Here is a 20,345-nt window from a genome sequence, read left to right on the forward strand (position 1 = left end):
CGTATACAGTCTGACTGAAACACTTAAACACTCTTCTATACTGTACACATGCATGTAGTCAAACGCAAAAGCTGAACATCAATTAATAACGATTGACGGGTGGAACAGCACCCTTTTTATCCTCGTAAAGGCCAAGCGATGATTCATTGCCTTGTCACATAGGCTAATTGCATGCGACTCACCGGGGCATCCCTGGACTGGGGGCAGAGGTTTACACACGTTGATGAAGAAGCGGCGATTCTTGGCCTGCTCAGACGTGTCGATGGCCACCCAGGGACTGTCGTCACTGTCCCTGCTCAGGTGACTCAGGTCATACACGTTACCGTGGGAATCTGAAAGAGTAGAACAACAATCACTCTGTGAATCCAGGATGAGAAGCTGAACAATATCTTTCAATGAATGTGAAGACCCATTTGTATGACCAGACTTTTCTAAAGTGAATAAAATGATATGCCACATTAGAGCCATACTGAAGACATCGATACCGTTTTGAAGAGATTAATACAGGGGTTCTCAAAATTCAAACAATCCCAACCACGTGAAAGAAATATGTCACTAATAGCCCATGTTCACTTTTTTATTTGGGTAGTCAATTGTTAATAATTATAACAGTATTTCTGATTGTCTTCTCACCTCACTATCACATACAGTACGTTTAATGTGGGGCTATGACAGTCAATTGCAAATGAGTCTAACATGTCTCTAATGCCGCGTTCAAAACAACTGGGAACTAGGAAATCTCAGACTTCCGAGCATTCAAGACAACACGTAAAAAACAAGCTCCGGCTGGGAAATATCGTTTTGAATGGTCATCGAACTCGGAATTCCAACTCGGGAACTCGTGCCTTTTTCTAAAGTTCTGACCTGAAGATCACTGATGTCATGATTTGACCTAGATGTCTTGAAAGCACCACTATCTTACCACCACTAATGAGATGGGTGTGCTTGATGCATGTCGCGTCAGAGCTTCTCAAAGTCAGGGGGCGTGGTCAACAGTGGGCACCGCATCTCTGCTGTCACATGCAAACTGAATTGATACTTGGTTTTAATGCAGACCTTAGATCTGAATCCAGCTTCACACAGATATGAGCTGGCGAAGGGTACCATGGGTTTTAACGCTGGGAGGAGGCAGGGTATTATTCCCTTTGAGTCAGGAACCAAAAGTCCTCTGTAGTGACCCGTGAAACCATTGTCTGCAGCAGTCAGTCACATGACAGCTTGAGAGGCCCCACTTGACTTTGCGCTTGAATCGGAATGATTAATCGGTCAAGTTGCGGCCTTTTCCCACCATCTAAGGGCTCTCTATGGTGGAATTGTATATTTTAGATTTCAATACAAAAACAAATCTTAGATTTTGAAGGTTAACCACATTACATTGATTTTGAGATGAATTTTCTTATACAAAATATGTTTTTTGGAACCCACATGGGTTTGCGACCCCTAGTTTGGGAACTGCTGCCTTAACAGTTTTGTTCCTACCAGTGACACGACAGTCCACAGGGGCAGGGATGCATGCCAGGGCTGTGGAAAACTCAAATAAGACATCGTGTGTGACAAGTGTGGACGAGCTGAGCTCCTCTCGGACCAGTTTCAGAGTGCCGAGGTGGGCGTCCTGGTCACAAACAAAACTAATGGTGAAGGTGTCCCTGGTGCCTGGGGGGGGAGAGGGAGGAAACAAGTTAGTGCTCAGACTAAAACATTCATTACCTGACTTTAGTGTCACAACATGCATTTCGTTCAGACTTCCATATTCCAGCAATGTTAATGGAGCCACCAGGGTTAGCCCTTAGTGAGTGATGATGGTTGGATCCAATGAATGTACCTGTAGGCTTGTTCATGTCTCCTTTGTATGTGAGTGTGAGCAGGCCATCAGTAGAGTACTGTAGAGATCTCTCCACTCCCACAGGACCAACAACCAGGCCATTGTCCAGCTCACACCCAGCTACAGGCTTCCCCTGGTCCTTCCCACACTCTGCCACCTCGCCACAGATATTCACCTGGGGGGAAAGCCCGGGGAAATGGATTTGAAAATGCACATTATTCACAATTTCTGCTATTACCCGAGGCCACAACACTGAGAGTGCTTGACTGTGACTTACCACAAAGGTTTTCCCATTGCCTTCAGCCTTGTAGCCAGTCTTGGAGGCCAGAGGAAGCAGATTGAACTCAAAGCCAGTGTTGGGATCCCTCACAGAGCAGGTCTGCCATACAACAGAACGATCAAGAAAAATGATTGATGAGACCTCGGCCAATCTAACAGGTCTTTACAGACATCATGCGCCCATTTCAGGGGAAATGGAAAGAGAGCCTGTGACGCAACTTCCGCTTTTGGCCGTAACAAAGCGAAACTCCATCTTAACTCCTCCACATTTACTGGATTGGTTGAACAGTGAAGAGAACCTCCCCCGACAGTTACTAGAAAGAAACCCCACTCAGGCATTTCTTTTACACCTGCTATGTTAGGTTAGACATCATGACAAACACTATAATGCATCCAGTTGATGTGGAATGTAACAGCTCACCATGTTCTGGTCGTCAGCAGTACTGATGGCACAAGCTGCCCCGGTCTCCCACATGAAGTTGGCAGTACAGTTCCCATAATTAAGGAAACGAGGGCCGGACGACTGCAAATACAGAAAAAGACAGGCACATCGCAGTGTTACAATCCTAGGCAGACATAATGACATAATGACATAAAAGATTCAACTAAATCTGATTTGTTTTTGACACAGGGCCCTAAAAAAAAAAAAATGCCATTCCACTTACCACAAATCCTCTGGAGCAGACCAGGTGGATACGTGTGGTGTAGGTGAGTTTCAGGCCGTCTGAGATGCACTCGGAGCCGTCTGAGTACTCCAGCAGCAGGCGATCCTTTTCCTCGATCACTGGACCCCTCTTAGCCAGGCCCATATTACTGACAGACACCGTTTCAGACAGAATGCCCTGATGACAACAACACAGAGAAAGTCCAGTCACATCGAGCTACAGTCCAGTACTAAGACAGACCCACAGTGGATGGCTACCAGAACCAGAAGATGGATACTACCAACCTTACCTTCAATTTATATCAACAACTAAAATTGTAATAATTTTTTAGGAATAGTCTCTGAACTTTTTAAATACTGTTTATTAAGGAGCTATTGTCAGAAATTGTGAAACTGACGTTCCATGACCCAAACAGTGTTTAGCACACATCCTAGTGTGTGAAACTCATCCTACAGGATATCCAACAGCTCTGACACTAACCTGCTGAGGCTGGTATTTCATCTGGCAGACGGAGGCCTGGCGGTCACAGCCCTGCACGGCATTCAGAGGACGACACACGTTGATGTAGTACTTCCTCAGGTTGTTAGGGTCAGACAGGTCCATGGCCTGCCAGTTCCTCCCTCCACTAGACCGGGAGAGACTGGGAGAGAGGACAGAGAGGAGGGTTACACACATTATTCCTCAAATATTGCTTAATGTCTGCCTTCTACAGATTTAACTAGGACTGGGAGTTTTTCATGACCTGACCAGTACAAATTCTAAGCCGTAGTCATTGACCACGTTTACATGCACACAATATTCCGAATAGTAACTCATATCCCGCTTAAGGTCTTATTCGGGATAAGCGGTTTACATGCACCTTTGATATCCCACTCCCTAGTATCCCTGTATTCATGAATAAACAGAATGTTCCTCATTTAAATTCATATGGATTAAATGGAACAGTAATTGAAATATTTCAGGGAACAGGAGTGGAGAAAATGTGAATGCACATATAACGTGTTATCTTTGACACTTATGCAAGCAGACAGTATTTCAAAACACATCAAATATGCAGCCAAGATAAGACTTCAGGTTATCAAGTAAAGTGTTTCGTTTTCTCAACTTTTCATTTCCATAAAACCGGTCAAACTGTTGACATTTGGACATTTTGCACAGGAACAATCTTTTGCACAACAAAACAATCTGTTTTGGAGCTGTTGCATTCCCTAAATGAAACAGACCAGTGTCAACTAGATCACAAATATATTCATTTTTTTCAAAGTAAGACGTTACTCTGGTGATCACATCTTTATTTAGTCTTCTGGGGGAACAAGTTATGACAGAAGAGAAGCTGCATATATCTAACAAACTATACTGCCCTACCAAGCAAAAAGGCAGTAACTGCTCATAGTGGGGAACTAAGAAAAATGGCTTTTATTTACCTTGGTTTCACATTCACTTTATGCAGTTACTGTTAACATAACCCCCATTTTCTCCAAAACACAATACGAGGCAGGATACTTGTCCACGTGATTAAGCATGTATTTAATGTAGCAAAAATTACTAACTAATTTTCAACCAAATGAGCAGTTACTGCCTTTTTGCTTGGTAGGGCAGTATAGTTGACAAACAAATGGCCTACCAAAAGTAGGAAAACATAATATGGCCTACCAAATGTCGGAAATTATAAGCAGAAACGTTCCTAAATCCAGGGGGAAAGTAGCCAGTAGGCTATACGGTCCAGTACGGAGTATCAAAAAAGTATATTATTATGGTGGATATGCAGTAACTGCGCAAGTAGCCTACTTTAAGTTATTTGTTTGACTTTCAGATTAAAACATCACACAACACCCACACTATGCAAAACAGAGCCTGTTCAGACGGTGAAAAACAAGATGTTTACATGCCACAGTATCCCGTTTAAGATGGCATATCCCAGGCATCTTATCCAGGTTTCTCATAACCAGGATACAAGCCTTTTCAGGTTACTGTAAATGGGATGATGATGAGTAACACGAATAATAATGGGATATTAGTGTGCATGTCAACGTGGTTACTGTCTATACCGGGAGTTTTTCCAGATCAAGCTTTATGGTTCGGGAAGATTCCCGGCTCTAGTCATAACATATCCTTGTGCAGGGGTCTCACCTGGACAGGTCATACTGATCCAGTGTGTTGGGGTCTGTCACCACACACTCATGTGGCCTCTCTGGGCAGGCGTAGGATGTATACCACCTGAAGTTATAGGTGTACTTGTCCTCAACCTGTGAGGATCAATATGTTTATGAAAGTGGTATATTCATGGTAAATGATTTTACAGTTTAATCACCGCATAAGTGAAACCATACGAGGAGCTACTTATTAGAGATTGGATGAGCTCTGTCAGCAGCACATGACAGGACCCAATCAGTACCTGGAACTCAGGCTTGCCGGCGCCGGCCTCTCGGTCACAGAGGAATGAGATCATGGTGGAGCGCAGTGTGTGCTGCACGTTGTTGTACCGAGAGCCGTTGCTGTAGGACAGCTTGATCATCCCGTCATAGTAGGACAGCTGAGAGTTAAACTCCCCCAGGCTCCATGAGTTAGAGCCACTGTAGCAGACAGACACACCAAACAGAAGAACAGAAGCTAAAACATTCAGTCCACCTCAAAACATTTGTCAGAACTCTAAAGCACATTTACAAAGCCCAGATACAAGCTTTTCCTACTACTGTTAGTTGGCATGTCCACCTCCTCTATATTCATAAGGATTTATTTAGTATGATAAAACATGCCTCTGGTCCACCTGACAGGCCCCGGCTTTCAGAGGGCATTTGGCTGCAGTGACAGAGCCACAGACGTTAATGAAGTAGTCATAATCTCCATTGGACATATTGTAAAAGCCTCCTCCAGGTTTAGACAAGGGGGACAGGTCAAATGAGAATCCTGTAGAGAGAAGACAAAAGAGAGTGAGAAGTATTATTGCATTAAAACAGCCAATAGTGTATCATATCACCATCGCTGGTAGGCATCTGGGTCCAGTGGGTCAGTATGACCTACCAGCTTGGGGGTCTTCCACCTTGCAGTTGTCCCCGACTGTCCTGGACATAACACAGGCTGCAGCCGTGTACCACTCAAACTCATACACACAGCCATCACTGGACATGTGCCGCATGATGGGAGCACTCTCTAGATCACCTGGATAGGAGGACAGGAGGAGGATTGGTGGGTGGGTGGGGCACACAAAGAAAGTTAGGAGGAGTTGAACAAGTAGACTGAACACTAGCTAGCTCCACTTTCAGGCACTTTCTTGTTCACCTTAAACTCTGCAGCTAACTTACAAGTCTATCTAACACTCACCTGGCCTGCATTTCAGAATCATGATGCTCTTCACTTTCATGTTCTTCCTGCATTCATCTCCCTCTGTGTAGACCAGGCGTATGTCGTTGCTGTCATTTCTTTTTGTCGGGGAGGTGAGGAATTTGCCCAAGCTGATAACTTTGTCTTTTCCTAAAAGAGAGGATTGAATACATGTTAAGGACAACAAATATCTTTGTTTCTCAGATTTGAGGGAACGCTGTGTATAGATTAGCGTCTCAGGGTCCCCCTGTTCTTTCATCATTCAAATGGCTAAACTGATCCTAGATCAGCACTCCAACTCTGAGATGCTTTATGAAAACAGACCCAGATCTTCTCCAGACTTACCCACGGCGCAGATGGCAGCGTCCTCGGGGCATGTACCGGTGGCCCCCTGCTGGAGGACTTTGTGACACACATTGACATAGAAGCGCATTTTGTCTGACTCTGAGGCGTTGGCGTCCACAGCCTCCCAGTTCTGGGCCGACTCAGACTCTGAAAGACAGATAACACCACCAACAGAATGTTACGTGGTTTAACCTCCATATTTAAATGTGTTAGGGCTCGGATCACTTTCACTTCAAGTGTAAAATTGTAAGTCAGGTCCTGGGCATTTACATTGATAAATAATGATGTTCAACACAATGTTTCAGTACTATGTCTGCTACAGCCCCATGCAACATCTCTCTGCGAATAGAGATTAACCAGGACTCCATCTTACCAGGGTAGCGTGTTAAGGGGGACAGGTCATAGTGTTTATACTGGCTGACCCTGCAGAGTAGATCCTCCTCCTCCTCCTCCTCGACACAGGCGGAAGCAGTCTGCCAGTCAAAGTAATAGGTGCAGTCTGTTTCACCAGCGAACACAGGCGAGCCTCTGCCGTCGTTTCCTGTGAATCACACAAATGAGGAAATGAGGAAGAGGAATAATGAGAATGTGATGGATAAGACTTAGGCGAGTGACCTCTACGGAAGAAAGTATTGTTCATTTTTTTTTAAAAGGGCCTTGTTTTCTCCTTAGGCATGCTTTGGGTTATGCTCACCCGCTGTTTTGTTGCACTCAAAGTTGATGATGGTCATGCGCTGAAAGCCAGAGCTGCACCTGCTCCCATCTGGATAGATCAGTGTCAGGTCGCCATCGGAGTACCTGGGATAGAGCGAAACAAAACGTTGAGTAATGTTCCAAATTACAAAGAGAAGGAGAGACAAGCTGAGATGGTGAGAGATGAAGAGGAAATATGTATTCCTATTAAAACAACCTTAGTGTTTGATTGTGGTATCTCCCAGCTATCTTTCTGCTTTGATCTCCCGTTGCTTTGACTTGGCAAGCGGACACATAGTGCGGGTCGACACCGCACACTCCTGCCTTGATTTCTCCGCACACATTCAGGTAGTAGAAATAGTTGTCCTTCCCATCGCTGCTCTTGGCCTCAGCCATATAGGGGTCGTCTGTAGCTACACACACAGAACGTGACACAATGATATTAGTTACGTGTATCTCAACACGTTATCATTCACTGTTAGAGGAACTGGCTTCAACTGTGAATTGAATTAGCCAGAGTCAGTGAGAATTAGAAAGGTCACATGATTATGCATAGCATTGCATTGCGTCGTCAAATGTTTCACAAAGCCTGTGTGTGGGGCTGGGCGGACTCACAGCCAAGGGTGAGGTGGGTGAGGTCTATGTTGATGTCGTGCTGCTTGCTGGTCAGGGTGCAGTTGTGACTCTCTAGATAGTCTCTGTGGCAAGCATACTCCGTCACCCACTCTACCTCATACCTGCAGTTGGACTTGGCTGTCATCTTGGGGTCAGTACCCTGTAATGACAAGGTCAAAGGTCACACACACAACAAAAATTAAGGAGATATTGTACTTTAATACGTGCAGGTTGACATGCGGAGCATACTTCTATTTGATGAATTACCACTATTCTATGTGTTAATTCTGTAGTATGATGCATAGTATGGTTTGATCAATGGATGATCCCACGGGTCAGACACCCAGGTCTCTCTTACCTCCTGCCTGCGTGAGGGGCAGATGAAGGTGATGGTGACAGCAGGGGTGTGGCCGCTGCAGAAGTCCGGCGTGCTGTCCGGGGCTTCCTCGTATCGCAGCCTCAATCTGGCACGGTGAGAAAATGAGAGAAATCAGCCATTCAGAAAGGCAACGCAGCTCTGGGGCCGGTCGATAACCGGTCAGCATGAAGGTCGCACAGCAATTATCAAGCTTGAGGTACGCTAGAGACATAAGATGCTAGCTAGCGGTTAGCATGGTCTTTGTGCGTGGACATGTTAGCATTAGCATGGCTATACCTGTCACTGGATTCCAGCTCTAGCTGGGTGGTGGGTAGGCCCATGCTGAAGGAGCCCTTGCTGGTGGTCAGGCAGGCAGCAGAGCCCGCGGAGCAGAGGCTCCCTGGACGGTCTGGGGAGGAAGCAGAGCCATTTTTGCCACAATACGAAGCAATAAGAAAAACCACTGGCACAAACATCTTCAACTAATCATAAGATAATTACTACTATTAAAGAAACGTACTTAGGCTTCTGCATATGTTAATATAAAAGTGAACTTCATCATCGGAGTCATCCACCAGGTAACCATCTGTGAGTTTGATGAGTGGGTTCAGATCATGCTTTTTCCCATCCGTGTCAAAGACATAGCAGGGGACCTAGACACAGAGTTAAAAAGGTAGAATTACAACATGACAGGAAGAGTTTCCGTGTGTTTTGGCACATAATAGTGGAATGAGTTGATATTTAAATTTAAACACATTTCTTTATTCTTTTTTTTCTCTCTACAGGTAGCCTAGTGGTTAGAGCGTTGGGCCAGTAACCGAAAGGTTGCTAGATCGAATCCACGAACGGACAAGGTAAAAATATGTCGTTCTTCCCCTGAACAAGGCAGTTAACCCATTGTTAACCTAGGCTGTCATTGTAAATAAGAATTTGTTCTTAACCGACTTGCCTAGTGAAATAAAGGTTCAATAATAAATAAAAATACACAAGAGACATCGAGGGACTTCTCCACAGTGGAGAATGTGCCAGTCACAGACTCACCTCCCCCCACACATGGAGACCACTGTGGCCTCACACACTGCCAGACGCGCGTGCCTGCATACAAACCACTAAGAGGTGACACACACACACACACACACATCCTGTTGTGTCCGCTGCACTTCACTATTCAGACATACCTCTTTATCGGGCTTGTATTTATTATTTTTGCAGGCTGCATATGTTCTCCATTCAAAATAATGAACACACTGGGCCACAGTTACAAACTCTGGTGTTCCCTGAGGGGGGGATAAGAGCAAACACAGTTTTAGTTGACATATGACATGACAGTTAGTTTCATCTCCTCTCAACTACAATACATGTGATGACATACAAGGAAGTCACTACTAGAGGAACTGGGCTACCATGATAACTGTTTTTGTTCTGTTGCAAAGCTACCATTCCAGCTATGATCACTGGCAATACTGCAATCACATGGTTACACACCACTGCTTATCAATAGGCAGGCCAGGTATTCATTCTAAAGATATTACATCACTGTATGCTATTTAATATTATGTTTCATTCACGCTTCTGTTTCTAGAGAGAACTTAAAAATGTTCAATAAAAGAGACCACCACAGTATTTGTAGTTTCATTTCACCACCAGACTGACAAAGAACAGACATGCTTTGCGGTTAAAATCCTTCTCAAACTAAACCCACAAGTGTGATCTGACAGGAAAGCAGCTTTCAATACATATCATTTCCACGACTACTCTTCATTTGTAATGACAGGTGCGACTGGGTGACTTTACCATGGTCTTCCCACACTGGAAACTGATGCTGCTCTGGACATTAGTCCCACTACTGCCTGGGCACTTCTCAGTGCTGTTGAAATCTATCACGCTGCTCTCAGTCGCCTTCTTCAAGGACAGATCACCTGGAAATAGAAGTGGATGAGTGAGAAACGCATGCCTCTAAAAACATGCAAACGCTAAAAGATGTAATATAATTGTTTAAGGATTTATTTCAGTAGGCTATACTGAACACTGCACTACCTACAAAACAAACAGTTCACCAAAACCCAGAACTTTCCCAGTGGTTTCTAGCGGATGATTAATACAGATTTCAACTGAATCTGAAGCCTCCACCAACTCCCACAGTCCCTACAGTGGTGGGGTCAAAGCATTACGGCACAGGGTCAGGGAGGTTAAGTAGTCGAGGACATTTTTTCTGCCGAGCTGTCTGGCTGTGTACAGCCCAGAGTGATAAACAGCATGGGAATATGACCCATTGGACAACACTGCCTATCTCTGTCTGGTCTGCCAACAGCCCGGCCCCTGGGCAGGCTCCATACATACAGTTAAACTCCAACTGGAGAGAGAACAGAGCAGAGAGAACCAACTTTATGACCAGTTCTAACCAGTTATTCCCCTCTAACCACATTGGCTGGACTTTCTGTTTCCCAGGGGCAGAATACAGCAAGGACTAACTGCTTTTCATGGCAGAAAACTCCTTCTCGGGGATAGGTGATGAGGTTTAGGGTGCAGCACCAACTGCAAAGCTGTAGGTAACCATGGCTAGTCTATTTAAACATGTTCTACCGCTTGTCCCAGATAGTACTGAATAAACCGATGCCGCTATTAGCTTTTATTGATTGTACTGTAATTTGATTGCAGTGACTGTATCCACCTCTGTGTTATTGAACACGGTCACACTCACACGTTCCATTGTAATCCCCTTACTGCTCGCTGCACCATACTTTATCGCTCATATATATCATCAGATATCTGCCGTGTCATAAACGAAAGCTACTCAGCAGAGCCTGGAGCTGACAATTTGCTACTCAGCTGACCCAGTAACATAAATTACTAGCGGTGACCTAGATTATTTTTTTGTTCAATTTTTATTTATATTTTTTTCCTCAAACCATAACAACCATACATCAACAAAAGACATTGAACAGACGCACCCAAATTTAAACTAAAATCAATGACATCACACCTGCTCAAACCCCACATGTTCCCTCCGCAAGCATACACATCACGCATCTCACAACCACACTCCATCTCATCCTTCCCCTGGAACTTTCCAGTAGTTGTAGCACTCGCTCTCCTTTAAATTGCATTGTTCTATTTTCCTCCGTAGCCCACAATTTTCAATATTTAAATACAACTAAATTTGATTAATCCACTGTTGTAGTGATGGAAGATAATTTGATTCCCAGTTTTTTTAAGTAGAATTTTTTTCAAAATCCTTGACGAGAAAAGTATGGTCTACCCCATCGGGTATCTCAATGCACCCTCATATGCCATGTCTTAAAATATGCAGTTAGAGGGATTAAAAGTAAAACTTGCATTGTAAAACTTCTGACAGTCAACGTTCTAACTCCACCCATAACTTTTAGACTTTATAGCACTCCCAGAAGGCATGAATTATTGAGTCATTGTTAGTTTTACACTTAAGACATGACTCTGCCGTTGTGCTGTAGAATTTGTATAATACATTCTATACATTAGTTATACTGGATTAAGAGTACATTTTCGTTGACTGTAATTTAATTAGTTATGTTCCAACACCCCCTCCATTTTGTGCCTATTTTTAAGTCTTGATTCCAATAGTTTATATATTGTTTTTTTATAAGAGATTGTCAGTTGGATAGGCTCTCTGAAAGGTTTTGTTTATCTTACGTATGATACGAGTAGCTTTATCGGAGCCAAATAAAGATTTCCTCAACATTGCTCTGATGTCCATAAGCTTTCAGGCCAAAATCATGATTTACAACATTTATAGGTGCACTATGCAGAAATTGCTCCACCATTTCCTGGTTGCTAAAATTATAACAGTTTGCCACAAAACCAGCATGCATAGTGTAGAGAATCATTGTACGCTCTAAACTGCTGTGAAATATAGCTTGTGTTCAAAACCGAAAGTAAAAGACGCAAAAAACGAAACACAAGAACGGGAAGCATAGAAATAGCACACATAGAACATATATACTGCTTTTTAGAGTTGCTACAATTACAACGACAGATCAATAACTCACATTTCTGTGTGAATTTGGTCAAGCTGCCCAAAAAGTTGAATATTGAAGCTTTAAATTGTATTACCTATTACCATGTCATTAACGGTTTCTATGCCTTTAGTTTTCCACGTCGGCCAATTTATCGGTAAATTCATAAAAGCTATCCAAGGATGGTTCCATAGGGGTGTGTTTTTAGGGAGTGATATTGGTTCTCGTCAAATCCGTTTCATTATCTTCCATGTTGTTAACTGTGAAGTTGTTAATTATCTTAGCTCCATTCTTTGATAATCTACACGTGAAGAGATTCTGGGGATGAGCATGCGCATCATCAACACATACCCATTGTTAATCTTTAGTGCATTTAACAATACAACACAAGTGAAAACCTTGGGTGGCAATTTGATACAATTGGAAATCTGCAAGGTTAAAACCACCCTCAGATTTAGCCACTTGCAAAACGTTCCTATTTATTGTATGAGTTTTATTTGCCCATTTGAAGTTTGTTATAGTATACTTTTCTAAAGAATGTCTTCATGGGGTAATAAATATACAACTTTGTGAGCCATTCCATTCTAAAAGAGATTTGTTCTACTTGTAAGATTTATCGGGAGGTTATTCCATTTAATTAGATCTGCTTTTGTGTTGTTGAGTAATGGGATAAAGTCATTGTTATATATTTGGTTGTTTGTTGTCCCTTATTAAGCATCCTATGTATTTAATATTTTTTTGTGATCCACTTAAAAGTATTGCTGTAGGTCATGAGTAATTATTTTTCTTATAATATATATGTTTTAATCGCATACATTTTATATCCTGATATTTTAGACTATTTCAAAAATGATTTAACAGGGGGAGGCATTGACTTGACAATATTAGTCACGTATATCAGGAGATTGTTGGCAAATAAGTTTAGTTTATATTCATGCTTACCAATACTGATACCTGTTAAGCTTGGGTCCTGTCTAATTCTTTCTGCAAGTGGTTCAATTGCCAGTGCAAGGGAGAGAGAGGACATGTCGTACCCCTTTCTTAAGCAACTTCATCAGATAATGTATTATTTGCATACATTTTGATTCAGGATATTTAACAAAGATTTTTATGACATGTATTATTTTAGCCGGAAAGTATAATTCTTCCAAATAATGAATGAAAAAGGCCACTCCACTCCCAACACATATTATGCAAGGTCAATTGCCTGCATGGAAGCAACCTGGTAGACTTCAGAGCAAAGCTGTGCGAGAGGATTTCTATGTTCCATGAAGTCACAATCATGTGAACAGGCAGCTGCTTGGGTTCACCTTTAACCTCTGATTATTCCTACACTAAAGACAGGTTAGTCGCTACAGTAGTTATTAGCATTAGATCCCCTTCCTGTCCTACTCTCACAGAGAGATTGTCGAGTTGAGACCATGGTGTCATACCAGCTGCAGGCATTTATCGCATGTAGACTTTAATCATGAGGTCACACGACCCAACTGTTTCTTCCTGAGCGTGACGTAACACTGATTTGTCACTGAGCGAAGATCATGACCAAGTGCCCCGGGCCGGGACGTATAGTCATCATGTTTTGGAATAGTCTAGCCCAGTAGCGCTGTTCTCTGACATGGTCTTCTTACAAATGTACATTCATTCATAAAGGTTCATTTGAGCTTTAAAGAAATGTATGAGTCCATGTAAACCACCAAAGATTTATAGCTGAAAGAGCAAAACCACTTCTCTGAAATGCTTAGCAACATCAGCACTAAAGTGAAGCAAACCTAAGTGCCAATCTGTGTGATTCAATTAGTTTGATATCAGTGCTTCCTCTGTTTACAGCAAAAGCTGAGGATAAGGTGTTTTCAGTTTGAGGATTTTATGACATTCATTACAAATAGTACAGGAAAAGCCAAGCTTCTGTCATCATTGAGGAACAGTCTGATCAGATAAACTCCCAGTAAAAGGCAGCCTGCCTTTTAAGTTGTTTCACTGACCAGACCTTACTCTTGACATTTAATCATTAAAGCATACTTTGTCCTTTATCACAAATTGTGTCTTCGTGGAACAGCACTACACCGACACATCACTGAAACAAACAAACTGAATCAAAGGACATTATGACTTGACTGGCATCTGACTGGAAGCCTTTAAGGCCCACCCTGACAAGGTGCTCATGTTGCTACTGCTGTCCCTTACCGCGTCCTGACAGCAGCATCTCCTACAGTGATCGATTTTCCATCAGAAAAACATTCTGCCTGGTCAGCAGGGCAGCTCGTCAGATGCCAACCTCACTTAATGAACCATCAGCATATCCTCCTGACAGAGCCAGAGCCCTGTACTAGACTTTGGGCCAGTCCTTTAAAGTGCGACCAATTTTGGCGGGAGCAACTACACTACCAGGCAGCCGTATTTGACATGAAACAGGTAGCAGCCCAAGCTGGTCAACAGGCAGAGCCAATTGAGATAGAAATTTAAATTAACACAGCTTACTGCATTGCCAAAAAGGAGATGGCTTTTACAAAATCCAGGCCCATGTTACCCACCCAGAAAAATGATGGATTACAAATCAACCCGGCATATGGAAAGTGTCCTGCAAAAACATTATTGGTACCATCGCGGACACTATACGGGAAGAGGGTTAGTGCCATCTGGGGTCCTTGGGACATCCCTACTCAAAACCCTAACCCTAAAAGCAAGTTGATTAGTTATTCTGAGAGGAGATTAAACATTTATTTAATTATCCAAGTGTAAGTTCTGTCTGCATGTTTCCTTGTTACAACATTCATATTATTACACGGTTTTGTATTGTTAGTTTTATGATTATTAGTTATATTAGCTGAATGCAGTAATGGATAACAGTTTACAGTTGCACTTTTAAATACAATTAAGGTTGTTTTAATCACCTATATAAATATAGTTGCTATTGCACTTTTGAAAAGCCTTGCTCAATCTATAGTTTCTCAATCTTGCTCAATCTATAGTGATGCATTCTATATCATCAAGGTAACAACGGATGACAATTAAGAATGATAGGACAGTCAGTAGGACAGTCAGTAAAATAAAATATTATTATTATACCAGACCAGGAAAAACTCTGGAGCCTTCTAAGGAGCGACAAGGGCCTGTTCCCAGTTGTTCCTGACCAAATCACCTTATCAGGGAAAACTCCTGTCCCTAAATATACTCACCCACTGACTGATTCTTTTGACTGGTGAGGTTGCGGGCACAGACAGCACTACCAGCTCCACATCCTGTGTTAGGTGAGGAATCACAGAGCTTCAGTGTGTATTTCACTTTGCTGTCCCAGTCTATAGCCTCCCATTTGTAACTTGAGCAAAAGTGGAGAGAAAAAAAAAGAAAAAAAAAATCACATTTAGAATTCCTTTGTAAACATTCACAGAATCTCAAAGTTTACACAAAGCACACATTTTACTGTTTAGTTGTCTATGTGTCCTCAAAATATGGACAAAAAAATAATAATCTTCTTGGGGTCCAAACACAACAAATAAAATACATAGCACTACATTTACATCACAATTGAGTCATTTAGCAGATGCTCCCATCCAGAGGGACCCACAGCTAGTGCATTCATTTCAAGATAGCCAGGCTCGACAACCACGTATCACTCACTACACAATACAAAATACATAAAAGTGTCTCATAATACCCTGATCAGCCAACTGACTAGAGACACCGCCTTTCTATCAAAACTGCCTTGTCAAAACTGGACCAGGAACTACGCTTGCCTAATAAATCAGACTTTTAATACCAATTGGATCTTGGATACAGTCAAACAATACACTGCAAAATCGTGGGAATGTGCCTTAGAAGATAGAATGTTGAATACAATTACATTTGAACTTACTCTACCGGTTGTCCTTCAGCTTCTCGACATTTGAGACAAGAAATGTCAAGTTCAGTAAGCCTACTGACGCTCTAAAAGGCCGGGTAAACAATATTTTCATGTGGATATTATATTACCTGGCACATGCACAAACCAATGTTAAACACCTGTTAGTATGCATGCATCGCGTGCATGTACATCTTGCGCATCTACCTCCGGTAATGAGCAAACATCTTGATTGCCACATAAATATACCCGCGTTTTGAAGTTGGTTTAATAACCATTTTCCTGTGAATATGTGTCGAATTTCGACTAGCTGAAAGACAATCACCACAGACAATAGACAAACTTCAAATATAATTGTATTCAACATTCGTGTCAGACGTGCGTGGTGTTGCCTACACAATTGAAGACATCGCCACGTTTCGTGACAATGGTTACAACAGATGAGATGGTTACAACAGAGGAGCTGCTGACAATAGGACACACACACACACACACACACACACACACACACACACACACACACACACACACACACACACACACACACACACACACACACACGACAGAGAGAGAGAGAAACATTGTACTGTATCACTCTAAATGCACTGTATAAGCTGCGTTTGTTGCTAAATACACTTTCCATATGCTAAGAAGCTTTATACGCCCTTGTTTATTGCCATGAGAGCGAGCAGTGCCTTACCTGCAGAGGTCTTGGTACCACTGGCTGACATCAGAGCCCGTTGTATCCGAGGGAAATGTCACCAGGACCGTTGTGATCGACACAAGTAACGCTACAACGATTTTCCAAGGCACAGCCTTGTTCCATTTGCACGGCGTGTCCATGCTTTGTATTCAGTATTAGAATCTAGACTCTAGAGCACAATGTCCGACATCATTCAGCAGAAGTCCTCCGGTCGTCGTACAGGAACTAGGTGAATCACATGATAAACTCAACACGCGAAAGAAGACGTCACGTGGTATGACCTTCCATGAGTCATCGTGAAAACGTATATTTGAATTTAGAGCACAACAAATGTCAGGAGGAACAAAAGACAGCCAAATGAAATGGGGTTAAAATCACAAGTCATCTATGCTCTGTTTGTATTCTCAAAGTGCAACAAAATGAATTCTAGACAGTCCATCATCAGCCTTTGATGTTGCGCTGTTACACTTTTTCCATTGTGTTATTTATTCCTACCGTAGAACTAGCCCAACTGGACACTAGATGTCGCTATTACTCCTTATGGACTACCGTAGAACAAACATTTCTACAGAGCGAGATGGCTGAACTGCAATTCAGCCGCAGAGTTTCTAAATCTGTCTTTGATGTAGCTTTAAATGATCCACTGTTTGTTGCGATGAATGATTTTGAGAAACTACTTCCTATCCTAAAATGCACATAGGGCATCGTTTATTTCTGGCGCCAGATGGCGCTTGCACATCCGTGAAATGATCATGTTTACATGCAAACGTCATCAATGACTGCTCCATTTCAACGCCCACGGAGACTACTGTACAGCTGGTAGAGAAATGACTGCGCCGTCGATGGAAGGGGCCGATGTCCATAGGATGGAGCAGAAAAAGTTGGAGTATTTCTCATCCATCAACTCCATGGCCAGGAAAATAATGCAAGAAAGGGAGAACATCAAGGAGAGACATGGATCCGATTGGGAGAAAATGACACCGAATGAACAAGACAGCGCAATCGACAATGGAATGATGGACCCCCATATTAGTGCTCGATATGCTATGCATAGGGTTGACCGAGAAGAAGTCATTTGTTATCCTAAGTTACTCATTCAGACAGGACAGAAAATAGTCCATTTTGGTGACGAGGTAATGTACTTTTATCCCATTTGCATTGGTAGCCACATATATTAATTTGAGAGAATTAGCTACGTTTTCTTGCACGATTCCAGCTAGTTAAAATGACTAAAGTAGCATGCTAGCTAGCCACGACGAATATTTGGGCTGGTGGTAAACTGCTCGACATTTGAGACAGAAATGTCAAGTTCAGTAGGCCTACTAAAAAGTCGGGTAAACAATATTTTCATGTGGATATTATATCACCTGGCACATGCACAAACCAATGTTATAAACACCTGTTAGTATGCGTGCATGTACATATTGCGCATCTACCTCCGGTCATGAGAAAACATCTTGATTGCCACATAAATGTACCCGCGTTTTGAAGTTGGTTTAATAACCATTTCCCGTGGATATGTGTCTAATTTCGACTAGCTGAAAGACCATCACCGTAGACAAAGTTCAAATATAATTGTATTCAACATTCGTGTCAGACGTGCGCTAAAGTAGCATGCTAGCTAGCCACGACGAATATTTGGGCTGGTGGTAAACGTCACACCAACAACACAATGCAAGAGAGTTGGATCTGATGGCAATTATCATCATGGTCTTTGCCTTCTCCATGGGAATAATGATTTATACGATACCATGCGCTGTCTGATTTTGACAAGGCTGGGGAAATATACATTTATGTTGTGCACTCAATTCGCTGGATTATCAAAATATTCAGACCGCCAGGTAGTACAGTCCTATAATCCAGTAATTTGACTGGCAGACTGTTTCTGCATGTGAAGAGTAGTGGTTTATCACGGATCATAACACTTTTACGATAATATCTGTTTTTGTGTTCAATTTCAGGACATAACTTGGCAAGATGAGCACTCTTCCCCATTCTCCTGGGAGACCAAGGTGCGTATGACTGTGTTTTCTTCTATCATTCACAAGATGACCTTAAATTGATGTAGGACTACACATTTTATTTTCTGTCCACATCATCTCCCCTCATTTTACAGAGCCAGTTGGACTTCAACCTGACAACAGGTGAATCGGTGCAGGGCATCTCCTCTTCGACAGCTGATTACAAGCCGAGTAAAGTCACCCAGTGCAGCCAGGTGGGCAAGATGACCCAGAGCAGCAAGGTGTCCAATGGCGAGAGCCTCGGCCTGGGCAGGAAAGAGGAGTCCTCCTCCTTCTGGAAGATCAGTGCTGAAAGATCCAGGCTGGAGGGTGAACAGGCAGACTTCCACTCCCTAACCCCCAGCCAAATCAAGTCCCTGGAGAAGGGGGAGAAGCCACTGCCCTCTTATCTCCGTCAGGAGCCCACCCCCAAGGAGACAGAGGAGACTCCACCACGAGTAACCAAGCAGCGAGCCACCAGGCCGCCTGCGCCTCCTCCTCCTGTACCCATCAGTGTGCCCCCCCTAACAGCCATAAGTGTGACCCCTATGAGCGTGACCCCTACCCCTGCTCCTATCAGTGTGTCATCCACAGTGGCTGGCTGGGAGCGTGCTCAGAGCACCCTCCCCTCAGTCAGCAACACAGTGGAGGAAGTCTTCACTTCAGGGCTGGCCAACAAATCCCCGGGGCTGCCCACCAAGTCCCCTGCCCGCTCAGGCAACACTGCCAGAGACCGAGAGGAAAAGGCTGCTGCTCAGACTGAGTCGCAACTGGCAACCAGTCCCACCTTCGCTCAGGTGAGTTTCTGGAACAACCTATTGTGAGCGTCCACTGAATGACTAAAATGTAAATGTTAAAACTGATGAAACATATTTTGATCCAGAAAAAGTGGCAACAGCACTTACCTGTGTATTAGCAGTCTAATTACTCTGCTAACAACATGGAAATAACATGTTACATAATACATTTACTTCAAGTTGTGTGCTCAGTTCTAATTGAGGTTTCCTATTTTCTCTTACCAGTTTAATACCAGCAGTAACCTCCTGAAGACCGGATTTGACTTTCTTGACAACTGGTAACAGCAGCTTCAAGCAACACAATTTGAGTGACTGGATCAACTCAACACTAGAAGGACCCTTGTGATGACCATTTTATGGAAAGCCAACTATTCAACTGACCATGTCTATTTATCTTAAAATGGCTTGTTATGGCATATCTCACTACATGCGTGCTTTTGTTTCCCCACTGCCAGAACCCCCACCTTTCAACTGTTTCTCTACCTTTATTACTCAGACCTTGTATTAGTGCTAAGCATTACAGTAGTGTACACTAATGAGAAGCACTCAAATTGGTATGTTTAGGTAAGCCAGCATGTTAAGTGATTTATACCACTTGCAATGTAGATCTACAACCATTTTACAATACTAGAGAGTACTATTTTACTGAATTTTGTATGTAAACTATATTCATTGTATCATAAAATGCTATATTGCACTCATGCATTTGAAAACACAGATTCAAAGCAAATAAATTCAATGGAACCAGGTCATTGTTCAGGGATGAAGTTATTTTTAGACACGGTGACAATATCAGTCCACCATGTTGCAGCAGAACTTGTGGGTTCAGTTGAGAGAATCTCTAAATCCACAAATAGAGGATCAACTGTGAACTATCAATTATTGCAAAGGGCAAACGTTTCAACAGAACTTCCCTT

At 42.8% G+C, this 20,345-nt stretch overlaps 2 protein-coding genes across 2 annotated transcripts in view; one reads left to right on the plus strand and one right to left on the minus strand.

Annotated features, from left to right (window-relative positions):
- The window catches only part of LOC123995079 (cation-independent mannose-6-phosphate receptor-like), a 31,922-nt gene extending 15,034 nt beyond the window's left edge, over positions 1–16,888 (minus strand). The window contains exons 1-24 of the mRNA XM_046298382.1: positions 16,629–16,888; positions 15,267–15,406; positions 9,893–10,017; positions 9,277–9,375; positions 8,619–8,751; positions 8,396–8,507; positions 8,099–8,204; positions 7,741–7,900; positions 7,343–7,538; positions 7,127–7,230; positions 6,806–6,973; positions 6,433–6,579; positions 6,088–6,237; positions 5,788–5,925; positions 5,523–5,673; positions 5,162–5,339; positions 4,897–5,012; positions 3,247–3,406; positions 2,767–2,943; positions 2,523–2,624; positions 2,100–2,201; positions 1,823–1,997; positions 1,480–1,653; positions 183–332 (exon numbers count right to left, since the gene is read on the minus strand). Of these exons, the coding sequence (XP_046154338.1) occupies positions 183–332; positions 1,480–1,653; positions 1,823–1,997; positions 2,100–2,201; positions 2,523–2,624; positions 2,767–2,943; positions 3,247–3,406; positions 4,897–5,012; positions 5,162–5,339; positions 5,523–5,673; positions 5,788–5,925; positions 6,088–6,237; positions 6,433–6,579; positions 6,806–6,973; positions 7,127–7,230; positions 7,343–7,538; positions 7,741–7,900; positions 8,099–8,204; positions 8,396–8,507; positions 8,619–8,751; positions 9,277–9,375; positions 9,893–10,017; positions 15,267–15,406; positions 16,629–16,771 (3,406 nt within the window). The 5' untranslated portion in view covers positions 16,772–16,888. The remainder of the gene's footprint in view (positions 1–182; positions 333–1,479; positions 1,654–1,822; positions 1,998–2,099; positions 2,202–2,522; positions 2,625–2,766; positions 2,944–3,246; positions 3,407–4,896; positions 5,013–5,161; positions 5,340–5,522; positions 5,674–5,787; positions 5,926–6,087; positions 6,238–6,432; positions 6,580–6,805; positions 6,974–7,126; positions 7,231–7,342; positions 7,539–7,740; positions 7,901–8,098; positions 8,205–8,395; positions 8,508–8,618; positions 8,752–9,276; positions 9,376–9,892; positions 10,018–15,266; positions 15,407–16,628) is intronic.
- A 350-nt stretch (positions 16,889–17,238) lies between these two features.
- Positions 17,239–20,176, plus strand: LOC123995080 (uncharacterized protein C1orf198 homolog). The gene is made up of 4 exons (XM_046298383.1): positions 17,239–17,764; positions 18,593–18,643; positions 18,748–19,428; positions 19,654–20,176. The coding sequence occupies exons 1-4, from the start codon at positions 17,459–17,461 to the stop codon at positions 19,708–19,710; spliced, it is 1,095 nt and encodes a 364-aa protein (XP_046154339.1). The 5' UTR covers positions 17,239–17,458; the 3' UTR covers positions 19,711–20,176.
- The last annotated feature ends 169 nt before the right edge of the window (positions 20,177–20,345 follow it).

Source organism: Oncorhynchus gorbuscha, linkage group LG14 (genome assembly GCF_021184085.1).
Source record: "Oncorhynchus gorbuscha isolate QuinsamMale2020 ecotype Even-year linkage group LG14, OgorEven_v1.0, whole genome shotgun sequence".
NCBI lineage: Eukaryota > Metazoa > Chordata > Actinopteri > Salmoniformes > Salmonidae > Oncorhynchus > Oncorhynchus gorbuscha.